Raw genomic sequence first — 14,155 nt, 5'->3', positions numbered from 1 at the left:
GGAATTAACGGCAATGGGTAGGAATTGCGTACGGTAATCTTATTAATTTCACAAAAATCCAGACATGGACGTAAACCCCCGTCCTTTTTTTTAACAAAGAAAAATCCAACTGCCACAGGCGACTTAGAAGGTATAATGTGACCAGCAGCCAGGCTAGTCTGTATGTATTCTTCCAAAGCCTTTCTTTCAGGGATAGTCAGATTAAACAAGCGACTCTTGGGAAGAGTAGCTCCCGGAACAAACTCAATGGCGCAATCATAATCCCTATGAGGAGGTAAAACTTGCGACTCCTCCGAAAAAACCCTCCAAAAATCTTGAATAGCTACCGTTAATTCCCCTTTTTCCACAGCCGCAATGCGACCATTACAACATTTATCATAGCACTTCGGACTCCAAGACTTAATTACATTAGTAGACCAGTCCAGTAAAGGATTGAGCAGTTTTAACCAAGGCAAACCTAGAACGACCGGAGAGGGTAAATTATCCAATACAACCAAGTCCAAAATTTCTTGGTGAACTCCATTGATAGTGAGGGGAAATGCAGCAACCTTGTGAGTAATACATTTCAAGGGAGTGTTAACAATTGCAATCACAGAAATAGGGGATGACAAAGGTTTGGATTTCAATTTAAGTTTTTCCAAAAACCCTTTATTAATCACATTAAGTGTTGAACCACAATCCACAAATACCTGAAATTCAATCAAATCTTCCTTCAAAGTAGAACTCCCAGAAAGAAATACTCCTGCAGAGCGTAAACAAGCAATACGGGCGTACCTGACCTCTTTTTTTTTTCTTTACTTAAACGAAGTTCACAATACTTAATCAAATGGTCAGCTTTACCACAATAAAGACGCAATCCCTCAGTGAACCTCCGGTCTCTTTCCTGAGAGTGGAGTGACATCACCCCAACCTCCATCGGTTCTCCGCCGTCTGAGCAGATTTTCTGGGGACTAGGACCTGACATTACAGGAGTCTTTACCTCATTCACCCTGGACCTCAGCCTCCTGTCCACACGAACAGCTAATTGCATGGCATCCTGCAGAGTCTCAGGTGCAGGGAATGCAATTAGCAAATCCTTAACCTTTTCACTCAAACCAGCAAGAAATAAACATTTCAGAGCAGGATCATTCCATTTGATTTCTGAAGCCCATCTTCTGAAGTGTGTGCAATAATTTTCAACATCACCTGACCCCTGATTCAAACGCCTGAGTCTTGCCTCAGCAGATGAGATTCGATCAGGATCGTCATATAACAGCCCCATAACAGAAAAAAATTCTTCTACCGACCTTAAGCATGAATCATTAGGTTGGAGAGAAAAGGCCCACCCCTGTGGTTCATTGCGCAAAAGTGACATAATAAAACCAATGCGTTGTGATTCATTCCTAGAGGACCTTGGTCTCAAACGAAAATATAACAAACAAGCATTTTTAAAGGAAAAAATATCTTGCTGTTTACCATAAAAAACATCCGGCAGTCCTACCTTGGGTTCCACAAAATGCGCTCCAGAACAGCTACTCACGTGTTGCTGGAGCTCGGCCACCTCCAGAGACAATCCCTGGAAGTGTTGAGCCAAATCCTGGATGGAAACCATACTGATCCCCGAATTTCTTTCCTTTTAGTTTTTTTTGGCTGGATTTACTGTTATGATCTGCAACAAGTACTAAGGAAAGAAAGGGAAACTGTCCCTACAGTAAGACTAAGCTGAATCCCTATGATGTAGCGGGCTGCCTGTTCCTAGCGAACAGACCCGCCTTAGTCCTCGGCTAGTCTGAACGAAAACCTATAGCATAAGGGGAGGGTCCCTAAAAGAACTAAGGACTGGAACAAAAATGGGACACCTCCTAAACAGAGAAGTTGTTGCAGAACACAAAAAGACAAACTGACAAAAAGGTACTAGAGGCCCCAGAAGGACCAAGCGAACTGACAGAGAAAGGCACCGAAGCACCTGGCTAGAGAAACAGTCAAAACAACACTGAAGTCCAGCATAGCCAGGAGGGCGGAGCTGGAATATAAAGGCAGATGGTCACGTGACCGCAAAACACAAGATAGAAAAACAAACAAACAGGAGGGTTCTAACAGTGAGCAGTGGCTGTAAGCATGCACATTGTTTGCTGGCTCTGCACTGAAACACTGCAGAGACAACTTTCACTCAGTGGGCCAAGGTGCATTTAGAGCTGCAGCTCACTCTATACTGAGCAGTGACTGTGGCCGTGCCAGCCGCGTCTCTATGATTGAAAGCCAGAAGCTGATGGAAGGAGTAAAGTTCATTTCCCCACAGCAGCTGGGCTTTCAATGTGTCTTTTAAACAGTTTTAGAATGCTAATAATATGCAGATTAACCCTGTATCTGCAGGTCAAAAGTGTTTGGGGACATGACAAGTTCCCTTTAAATTTGGCCACATCTGTACTTGTAAATATTACATTACACTAATTTGCAAATTTACCTATGTTTTTATAGAATAATAAACCTGGCAGTTTTTTAGTGAATGATGATATGCTGCCTTTGTACATAGTGAATCAAGTATAATGTTCCAACTACTGTTCATATTATGGGGTGGGCCTACTCCTGCAAAGGGGCCCACTGGGGAATTCAACTATTCTCCTGTGGGCCAGTCCACACCGATATATTGTAGGGGTTTCAGCTCTCTGGTAGTCACTTAGATACGCAGAGGCACAGGGTTTAATATCAAAACAAAGTAAAGTTTACTGTCCTATGTGCTGGATCAAACTCCCCCTTTCCTCCAACCTTCCATTCAGCTGTTTCACCAGTGGGATCAGCACCCTTTGGAGGATTCCAGCCGTATGCTACGATACAACGGCATGGTGAGCTATACCAAACCCCCACTTTTTTCCTTTATTGTCTTTCAGAAACTTTTTTGCTCCAAAAGAAAAACAGCCCTTTTTCAGCAGAATAAGTAACAAAACAGTACTTTCTTTTGGATAAGGCAAAACAAATAGTGGTCTCACCTACTTGCTGTCACATGCACTTCTCAGTCTCTAACATAGACTATCCACCATGAACAGTCTTTTTCCAGCTGTTACGCCAGGTGATAGTGCAACACAGAGAGTAATGCCAGGTGTGAGTACAACACAGAGGGGAAAGGGGAAGGGAGCCCAGACACTAGGGAAAGGGGGGAGTGGTGACCTCCTAATCTGGACTAGCGTCATCCTGTCTCCCCTAAATGTCCCTATACAGCCTCCGCAGCTGTCGCCGATCACGTGCCTCGCCCTGCTATCCCTGTTATAAGGCCATAACTAGGGGTGGAAGGAGATGAGCACTAGTCAATCTCCGCTAGCAACTAGGGAAAGACAAAACAAGGGAATAACAGCTTAGCTTTAGATGAACTCCAACAGTGCACATGGCCTCAAGACTCCAGAGAGGACTGGTTCTGCCAAGATCCAGGAAGGAATGAGTATAACCGGCGATGCCCACCTGGAGAGAAGATATATTTTATATAATATATACACCCAAGCCAGAGGGAGGTAGTCGCTAGGTCCTAAAGACAGCCTCCTATTTAGGCAGCTGTCTGCATTGCCAAACGTGGAGATCTCCTGCAAACCACTTCAGGACGACTGTCTGTCATCTCTGACACACCCGTGACACCAGCTCCAGCACAGCACCATCTGCTGAGCTATACCCAGCTGCCTGTTATTAGGCCTGTAACACCCAGAATGGAGTATGGAAGCGACCTTTCCCATCCAGGCACTTTTGATTGCTCCTAAGTCCTGGACCCAAAATCAAGTCAAAATAAAAACCATCTCAGTAACCTATTTTTACTAGGGTACTTTCTCCTGGGACGAACATCCCCAAGGCCAGCTACCTTAGTCACACATGTCTGCCATCCAGGACCATACTCTTCATGCATTATTCAGACTCAATACATTATTTAGACTCTGTATGTTATTAAAACAATTGTGTAAAATAATGTAAAATACTAATAAACGGCCAATATACACCCACAAATATCTATCTTTTTTATGTTTCCCATTTTCATGAAAAATTGGGACCCAAAACAAAATTAAGATCTGCAGCTAATCAAAACCTACAAAAAACAAACAAACAGCAAACAAAAAGAGTTTATGCACATTACTAACTGAAAATCTTTCAACCCTCTTGCTGTCAATCCAGAATAATCTCAATTTCTCAGAATACAGCACTTATATTTTACCATACCAAGGTATATATACATTGTGTACATGCATTTCTAGTATCTGACTCATGGGACTCTGAAGGACTTATGGAAAAATCAAAATGCCTCTCTTTGTATTGTGGGCCCTATGATGGTAGTTAACCCAGTCTTACCTTCCTGGATATGTGCCACATTCATCATTTCCTCTTCTGAAATCAGTTGCTTTGCCTAGGCATATTCCACACATCCTCTGTTGTAGTCATTATGTGATCTAATAATTATACACAAACTGAGTTTTGTCTTACAGAAATTGTATGGAATATTTGTAAAGGTGTACTAATAGATGTCAATGAAGTGTATTTATAGAAGACCAGTAAAAGCAGTGAAAAATACTTACTTCTTTGATCAATGGTTCCAGCCATTCACAAGAACAGGCATACAACAGCAAAGTTTTCATAAACTGTTTCTGCTACTTCCTTAAAACTTTCAATTTACCACATGATGACCACTCCTGTAAGTACGTATGAAGATGGAACACAAATGAGAACATGCTGCTTTACTTCTTCAAAAACTATTGCATGACTGCAAGGTTAATGAGGCAATTTACTGAGGAAATCCATTTTCTGTGACCACTTTATTATATTTTGTGTGTACATGTTTTATTACATTGCCTGAAATATTACATTATTACCAAAACCTTTTTTGAAAAGGCTTTTTGCCAATTCATTCTCTCCTGTTTACATGTTGTAGATTGAATGAAATGAAAAAAAAAATGAAATAAACAGGTATGGCACAGGATTGTACTGTTAGTCATAACTGCCTAATCACCCATTTGAGATGGTCACAAGGTAGATGCAGTTTATGCAAATTTGCATGACAATTGGCACTCCAGAGATCTTTTGTGGGTGGATAGTGGATGGGAGTAAAAGAGTCCTACAAAAAGGGATGCAAATATTGGGAAACATGACATTAGTGTACTGATGTATGTGGGATGAAGGCGAAGGAATTCATGCTTAAATCATTTTGCAATCTTTACTTTACAGGTGACAAATCTTGATGTCCCTAACTGCAATGGGTGCATTAAGCATGTACAGTGGAAAGATCTTATTAGCAAAAATGATGTACTTAAATAGGATAAGCTCTGGCCAGACATGAGTGGATGCCATGACATCTGACAATCTGGGTGTACATGCTCTATTCTTGTAGTGCTATATTTGGAGCATACACGGAGCAGACTGCTGCAGCTTTTATGTGTGTTTCCTGTCATTTTTAGAATGCCAAATAAAAGCCACAATTTATTATAGCCTTGAAAGGAAGCAAAGTTTATACACTCCACACCATCCACATTGTAACATATCAAATACAAAGATGCAGAGTACATGTCCTAAAAACTAGCTCACCAAAAAAAAATGTACCACAAAAATATAACCTTTAATGTTAAATCTCTAAAAGTCTAAATAAGACAAAATAGTAAATTTGTTTTTTAATGTACAGTGCAGACCAAAAGTTTGGACACACCTTCTCATTTAAAGATTTTTCTGTATTTTCATGACTATGAAAATTGTACATTCACACTGAAGGCATCAAAACTATGAATTAACACATGTGGAATTATATACTTAACAAAAAAGTGTGAAACAACTGAAAATATGTCTTATATTCTAGGTTCTTCAAAGTAGCCACCTTTTGCTTTGATGAATTCTTTGCACACTCTTGGCATTCTCTTGATGAGCTTCAAGAGGTAGTCACCGGAAATGGTCTTCCAACAATCTTGAAGGAGTTCCCAGAGATGCTTAGCACTTGTTGGCCCTTTTGCCTTCACTCTGCGGTCCAGCTCACCCCAAACCATCTCGATTGGGTTCAGGTCTGGTGACTGTGGAGGCCAGGTCATCTGGCGTAGCACCCCATCACTCTCCTTCTTGGTCAAATAGCCCTTACACAGCCTGGAGGTGTGTTTGGAGTCATTGTCCTGTTGAAAAATAAATGATGGTCCAACTAAACGCAAACTGGATGGAATTGCATGCCGCTGCAAGATGCTGTTGTAGCCATGCTGGTTCAGTATGCCTTCAATTTTGAATAAATCCCCAACAGTGTCTCCAGCAAAGCACCCCCACAACATGACACCTCCTCCTCCATGCATCACGGTGGGAACCAGGCATGTAGAGTCCATCCGTTCACCTTTTCTGCGTCGCACAAAGACACGGTGGTTGGAACCAAAGATCTCAAATTTGGACTCATCAGACCAAAGCACAGATTTCCACTGGTCTAATGTCCATTCCTTGTGTTCTTTAGCCAAAACAAGTCTCTTCTTCTTGTTGCCTGTCCTTAGCAGTGGATTCCTATCAGCTATTTTACCATGAAGGCCTGCTGCACAAAGTCACCTCTTAACAGTTGTTGAAGAGATGTGTCTGCTGCTAGAACTCTGTGTGGCATTGACCTGGTCTCTAATCTGAGCTGCTGTTAACTAGAGATGAGCGTTGTTCTACTCGAACTGTTCGCCAATCTCAAATTCGAGCTGTTTTGGGCGGTGTTCGAGCCGGTCGGCGAACACGAACAATTTGAGAAAAATTCGGCTGTTCGAGGTTATGTTCGATAACTGTTCGTGCACCAAAATCATAACTGGATTTTTTCTCAGTAATGATGAAAATTAATGTTAATACGCAGTTTGAGTGTACAGCGGGGCGGGGGGAGGGGCAGGGGATGGATCTCTGCAGGAACAATGAAGATCTCCATTTTTTTTTCTCTTTCCCGCATTTGCAGTGGGGAGGTGCAATCTGTCAGCCTATCAGCAGCGCACACACGGAGCGAAGTGCTTTTTTTCACACAAGCAAGGGCATGTGTGATTGGCAGTGTATGTCACATGTCCTTGCCCTATAAGACCAAGCCATTTTCCCCGTCGCCACCATTTTCTCACTGCTGCAGCTGCGTGTTAGACGGCACCGCTGTTGCTGTGTGCGCTATACCTTGTTAATTTCAAGCCAATTTTCGCACAAATATACAGATAGCTTGGGAGTAGGGAATAGTTGTGATTGCAGTCCTTTTAAGGACTAGGTTACAGCATTTCCTACGACTTTTATCAGGCAGGTCTGTGCTCTTAAATAGATAGATTGTGGGAGTAAAGACTAATTGTAATTGGAGTCCTTTTCAGGACTAGGTTACATCAGTTCCTATCAGTTTTTGCCAGGCAGGTCTGTGCCAGTGCTGTGCAAGTTTTTTTCACAGCATTTGGCTGAATCTAGCAAAGCTAATCCTTTTTGGCCTATTGCAGAGTGTGTTAGTCAGTGGAGTAGCCTATCTGTGTTGCAAGATATACCACCTGTGTATAGAATACCAATTTTTTTACTGCACCTAGTGAAGTAAAATCTTTTGGGCATAGCATCATTCTATTAGTCCATCTATACTGACCTCCATCAGGTTGCAAACTGAATATAATTTTTTTCTGCATCTAGCTCTGAAAAAATATTTGGGCTTCTAGCAGTGTGTGGGACTTGGTCTATTAGTCCATCTATACTGACCTCCATCAGGTTGCAAATTAAAAATAATTTTTTTCTTCATTTAGCTCTGAAAAAATATTTGGGCTTCTAGCAGTGTGTGGGACTTGTTCTATTAGTCCTTCTATACTGACCTCCAGCAGGTTGCAAATTGAATATAATTTTTTTCTGCATCTAGCTCTGAAAAAATATTTGGGCTTCTAGCGGTGTGTGGGACTTGGTCTATTAGTCCATCTATACTGACCTCCATCAGGTTGCAAATTAAAAATAATTTTTTTCTGCATCTAGCTCTGAAAAAATATTTGGGCTTCTAGCAGTGTGTGGGACTTGGTCTATTAGTCCATCTATACTGACCTCCATCAGGTTGCAAATTAAAAATAATTTTTTTCTGCATCTAGCTCTGAAAAAATATTTGGGCTTCTAGCAGTGTGTGGGACTTGGTCTATTAGTCCATCTATACTGACCTCCATCAGGTTGCAAATTAAAAATAATTTTTTCTTCATTTAGCTCTGAAAAAATATTTGGGCTTCTAGCAGTGTGTGGGACTTGTTCTATTAGTCCTTCTATACTGACCTCCATCAGGTTGCAAATTAAAAATAATTTTTTTCTGCATCTAGCTCTGAAAAAATATTTGGGCTTCTAGCGGTGTGTGGGACTTGGTCTATTAGTCCATCTATACTGACCTCCATCAGGTTGCAAATTAAAAATAATTTTTTTCTGCATCTAACCCAGCCAATAGTTTTGGCCTAATACCACAGTTTGGCCACTCAGCTCTGCTCGGTTACCATCCATTGTTTTTTTGTGCAAACAACTCCAGAGTTGTGAATTAGTTAACCACCAAAATGAGTGGAAAAAGGCCTGCTGCTGGTGGAAAGGGGAATAGGCGTGTTGGGAAGGGGAAAAAAGGTTGTGTCCGTGGGGTAGGTGCAGAAGAAAGACCATCTTCCAGCCAAACTAAAATGTCTACTTCTTTTAGCGGACAATGTGATAAGATCCCTTTCTTACGGCCACGCCAATCGCTACAAATTCCAGATGAGGCACAAAAACAGCAGGTGCTTCAACGGATATCAAGTGCTCCTTTAAGTGGGCTCTCCTCCACATCAACTTCAACATCACAAATACTCCAGTCCTCAAAGGTGTCACCCAAATCACACTTGCTTCCTCACAGCTCCCAAATCTCCAGCTGCCCGTCTGAGTATGAGGTAGAACAGATGGTTGAGTCTGCAGAGCTGTTTACTCATACTATAGCCTGGGAATCAGAGGTCGACTCCAGCGCTTCTGTGAATCCAGACGAGGAAATGATCTGCACTGATGCCCAGAATCTTTATGAGTCGGATCCAGGACCAGACGCAGAAGGTTCTGACCATAATGTAGACCCTCATTCCCAAACTGTAACTCCTGTTGGTGGAGACAATGAGGAAGACGATGATAAGACTCAAATACCTGATTGGAGCGACAACTTTAGTTTTTTGTCAGGGCAGGAACAGGTTGGCTCTGAGGACGACGGGTGTGATAACGCACAGGGTGATGATGATGAGGTCGGAGATCCCACTTACTGTCAACCCACAGTCAGCCAAGAGATGAGGTCAGCAGAGGAGGTGGAGGAAGATGCTAGTGACGACGAGGTCAGGTTGCGCCTTCCTGGACAGAGACGTAGTACTGGAAGCACGTCAACAACTGCATCCTCAAACACAACTCTGCCTCTCACCACAAGTCGTGGTGGCTCTTCAGGTCGCATGGGTGCTAAGCCTTGCATAGCCTGGGCATTTCTTCAGATCGAAAAAGATGACCCAACTCGTGTTATCTGTAACATTTGTCAGCAAAAGCTAAGTAGAGGCCAAAAAATACATAGTTTGAGTACTTCATGCATGAACCGGCACATGGACATGAAGCATAAGTTGCAGTGGGAAGCTCAGTGTGCTACAATGCGGTCTAGCCGGCCGGGCCAACCACCGTCTGCCATATCTTGTGCATCCGCGGCCTCTTCATCCTCTGTGACTGGGGGGACAGCAGTCACACCTGTTTTGGGGCGCAGACCTGCCACCTCTTTACCCGCAACAGCCAGCGTGATTGGCAGGTCATCATTTTCTTTGGAGGTGGTAACACCAGCTGGTCTTGAGCGCTGTCCGACATCGATAGCACCACCTTTGGATCAAGGCAACCTAACATGTCCGCCTGCATCTTCCTCACAGACCGGCAGTTTGCCGGGGACACCCTTATCAACCCCGTCTAAGCACAATAGCCAGCCCTCGGTCCCTCAGATGTGGACAAGTAAAAGACCATTTCCTCCTAGCCATGAGAAAGCTAAGAGGTTGAATTTCACCATCTGCAAGCTCTTGGCTACAGAAATGCTGCCTTTCCGCCTGGTGGACACAGAGGATTTTCGAGACCTTATGTCCGTCGCAGTGCCCCAGTACCAGATGCCCAGTCGGCACTACTTCTCAAAGAAAGGTGTGCCTGCGCTCCACCAGCATGTCGCACACAACATCACCGCTTCTTTGAGAAACTCTGTGTGTGACAGGGTGCATTTCACCACAGACACTTGGACGAGTAGGCATGGACAGGGGCGTTACATGTCGCTGACTGGGCACTGGGTAACTATGGTGACAGCAGGACAAGGGGCTGCTGTCCAAGTCTTGCCGTCCCCACGAGTTGTGCGTCAATCCTCTTTATGTCATTTTTCCTCCACTGCTTCTGCCTCCTCAACCTCCTCTCGGTCTTCCACCTGCACCCAAAGCCTGTCTGGTCATGCCACAAGCTTTCTAACTGCGCAGAAGGGATCCTGCACACCTCCTTACTATGCTGGCAGTAGGGCTCAACGTCATCAGGCGGTTTTTACATTGAAATGTCTGGGAAATGTGAGTCACACAGCTGAGGAGTTGTGGTCAGCTCTGGAGAACCAATTTCATGAATGGTTGTCTCCACTGGACCTGAAACCAGGGAAGGCCGTGTGCGACAATGCTGCAAACCTGGGTGCGGCCCTTCGCCGGGGCAATGTCACACACGTGCCTTGTATGGCTCACGTGTTGAACCTGGTTGTCCAGCAATTTTTAGCCCACTATCCCAGACTAGATGGCCTTCTGCAGAGGGCACGGTCGCTGTGTGCTCACTTCCGCCGTTCGCATCCCGCAGCTCAGCGACTTACATCTCTACAGAAGTCGTTGGGCCTGCCACTTCACCGGCTAAAATGCGATGTGCCTACCCGGTGGAATTCAACTCTGCACATGTTGCAGCGACTGTGGCAGCACCGACAAGCCCTGGTGCAATACGTTCTGACGTATAGCCTGGGCCAACGAGATTCAGAGGTGGGGCAAATCACGCTGGAGGAGTGGTCTCAGATCAGGGACCTATGCACCCTTCTGCACAGTTTTGAAATGGCGACGAAGATGTTTAGTGCTGACGATGCCATTATCAGCATGACTATTCCGGTGATTTACATGCTGGAGCACATGTTAAACAGAATTCGGAGTCAGGTGGTGGCACAAGAGGAGGTGGAGGAAGTAGAGGAGGAGGAGTTGCATGCGGAAGGGCTAACATCTGCAAGGTCCAGACGGTCGGCAGCACCAGGGCGGCAGGCATGTGAGGGTGGGGGAGATGATTTTACCAGGGCGCATGGTAGCAGCCAAACTAGTGAGGAAGGTGCAGGAGCCCAGGAAGAAGTGGAGGACGAACTGATGGAAGACTCATCAGATGAGGGAGACCTTGATCACATTTCTGTTGTGCGAGGTTGGGGGGAGAGGACAGAGGAAGGAAGCATGATTGTTACCTCGCCACCAACACAACAGGGACTTGGTGCTCCTGGATGCGCAACACACATGAGTGCCTTCTTGCTGCACTACCTGCAACATGACCCTCGAATTGTGAGAATTAGAAATAATCCTGACTACTGGGTTGCCACACTGTTAGATCCCCGGTACAAAAGTAAATTTGCAGAAATTATTCCTGCCATAGAAAGGGATGCACGCATGCAGGAGTATCAGCAGAGACTGTTGCAGAATCTTACATGTGCTTTTCCACAAAATACCAGTGGTGCACGTAGTGAATCTCACAGTTCCAACTTGCCAACCGTGGGACCGTCAAGTGTTCAGCACTCAAACCGTAACAGAACCACAGTATCTGCTGGTAACATCAATTTTGCGGAATCATTTCACCACTTTTTTAGCCCATTTTTTGCAAGGCCACAGGAGACAAGAAGTCTGACACATAGTCAACGCCTAGAGACGATGGTACAGGAGTATCTCCAAGTAAACATTGAAGCCACGACTGTGTCACTGGACCCTTGCTCTTTTTGGGCTTCCAATCTGGATAAATGGCCGGAGCTAGCCACTTACGCCTTGGAGATCTTGTCATGCCCCGCAGCCAGCGTTCTGTCTGAACGTGTGTTCAGCGCTGCTGGTGGTGTGCTGACAGATAAGCGCACGCGGCTCTCCACTGATAATGTAGACAGACTCACGTTCATAAAGATGAACAAATCATGGATCCGAAACGACTTTTCTACCCCTGTGTCATCCTGGGGAGAGTAAAAGCTTGATGATTGGTTAAAATCACCCAACCAACCGTTTTAAGCTTTCAAATTACTAATCATGTTTATCTGTATCTTGACTGGAAAATAATTTGGGCTTTGTAGCAGTGTGCAGCACTGATCCTATTAGGCCATCTATAATAAGCTTCACCAGATTTAAAATTAAAAATAATTTTTAGCTGCATCTAGCCCGGAAAATAATTTTGGGGCTCCGAGATGCGCAAGACACATAAGTGCCTTCTTGCTGCACTACCTGCAGCATGACCCTCATATTGTCAGAATTCGAAGTAATCATGACTACTGGGTTGCCACACTCTTAGATCCCCCAAACTTTTCGATCAACCTTTTCATTTTAATAAAGACCAAAAAAATGGTCATTTTTGAAATTATAAGCATTAGCAGGTTGTTAGAAACTGAAATCAAACAGTTTTCAACTCAAAACTTTATTCTAGGTGATGTTACATTTTCACATAGGACCCCTTGTTCGAAAGGAGCTTCTGAACTCTCTCGTCCATTGAATTTGTCAGGTTTTGGATGGTTTCTGCTTCAATTGTTTTGCATGAGGACAGAATACCCTCCCAGAGCTGTTGCTTAGATGTGAACTGCCTCCCGCCATCATAGACACTCCTTTTAATGATGCTCCAAAGGTTCTGAATGGGGTAGAGGTCAGGGGAGCATGGGGGTCACACCATAAGTTTGTCCCCTTTTATGCCCATATCAGCCAGAGATGCAGATGTTTTATGTGCAGCATGAGATGGTGCATTATCATGCAGAAAAATGATCTTGCTGTGAAATACACGGTTCTTCTTCTTGAACCATGGCAGGAAGTGCTGTTTGAGAAAATCCACATACATTATGGAGTTCATCTTTAGCGCCTTCAGGGATCCTAAAGGGGCCGACAATCTCTCTCCCCATGATTCCAGCCCAAAACATTACTCCACCTCCTCCTTGTTGGCGCTGTAGCCGTGTTTGCGTGGGGTGTCCATCAACCAGCCATCCTCCACTCCATTCATCTGGACCATCGAGCGCTGCACGGCACTCATCCGTGAACAAAACAGTTTTGAAATCAGTCTTCATGTAATGTTTGGCCCACTGGAGCCGTTTCTGCTTGTGTGAAGTGGATAGAGGAGGTCGACAGGATGGCGTATGCACAGCTGCAAACCTCTGAAGGACCCTGCATCTTGTTGTTCGGGGGACGTTGGAGGCACAAGCAGCTTCAAAAACTTGTCTGCTGCTATGACAAGGCTTTTTTGCCGCTGCTCTTTCAACCTGACGTAATTGCCTGTAGGAAAGAGTCCTCAATTTGCCCTTATCAGCACGCACACGTGTGTACTGTGAATCAGCTACATACTTCTTGATTGCCAAGACACTTCATCCTGATCATCGCACAATGTTGATTGTAGTCATGCCTTGACCTAAACACTCCACAATTTGTTGCTTCTCAGCAGCCGACACATCCTTTTTCTTTCCCATTTTGGCAGAAAATGTAGGCTGCTTAATAATGTGAGAGAGCCTTCTTAAGTAGTCTTGCCTTTCATTGGACACACCTGCCAAACTAATTAGCACAGGTGTCTGCAATTGCTTACAGTGATATAAAGAGCCCTGACACACATCACCATCAATGAGTTTAACTGACAAACAAACAAATTCTTCCCTTATCACTCCTAAACACTTTTTGCATAATAATTTGGAACGCGGTGTACATGTGCTTTTCCACAAAACACCAGTGGTTCACGTAGTGAATCTTACAGTTCTAACTTGCCAACCGTGGTCTGTATGGAATTGTTCAATAAAGGGCCCAAAATTAAGATAACATAGATGGGAGAGGTCTCTATGAATAGGAATTCCTAAGTATTTGATACCCTGTGAGGGCCAGGCAAAGGGAAAGTTGGACTGGATGGAATCCTATATGGATTTAGGGAGGGAGACATCGAGGGCCTCAGACTTCGCTGCATTGATTTTAAAATTTTACCATGTAACAAAGTGATCTATTTCAGCCATAACAGCAGGGAT

The 14,155-nt window shown here is 44.2% G+C and overlaps 1 protein-coding gene across 2 annotated transcripts in view; it reads right to left on the bottom strand.

Moving 5' to 3' along the window:
* The window catches only part of LOC141264315 (probable G-protein coupled receptor 141), a 60,534-nt gene that overhangs the window by 43,426 nt on the left and 2,953 nt on the right, over positions 1 to 14,155 (bottom strand). The window contains exons 2-3 of one of the 2 annotated variants that reach the window (XM_073676604.1): positions 4,527 to 4,640; positions 4,303 to 4,400 (exon numbers count right to left, since the gene is read on the bottom strand). In XM_073676604.1, coding sequence (XP_073532705.1) covers positions 4,303 to 4,330 — 28 coding nt within the window. In that variant the 5' untranslated portion in view covers positions 4,331 to 4,400; positions 4,527 to 4,640. The remainder of the gene's footprint in view (positions 1 to 4,302; positions 4,401 to 4,526; positions 4,641 to 14,155) is intronic. The other variant, XM_073676605.1, reaches the window with a different exon arrangement.

The sequence above is a fragment of the Phyllobates terribilis genome, unplaced genomic scaffold (assembly GCF_046119375.1).
Source record: "Phyllobates terribilis strain yellow unplaced genomic scaffold, ASM4611937v1 Scaffold_4__5_contigs__length_816908805, whole genome shotgun sequence".
In the NCBI taxonomy this organism is placed as follows: Eukaryota; Metazoa; Chordata; class Amphibia; order Anura; family Dendrobatidae; genus Phyllobates; species Phyllobates terribilis.
This window is presented reverse-complemented; position numbering and strand designations above follow the sequence as displayed.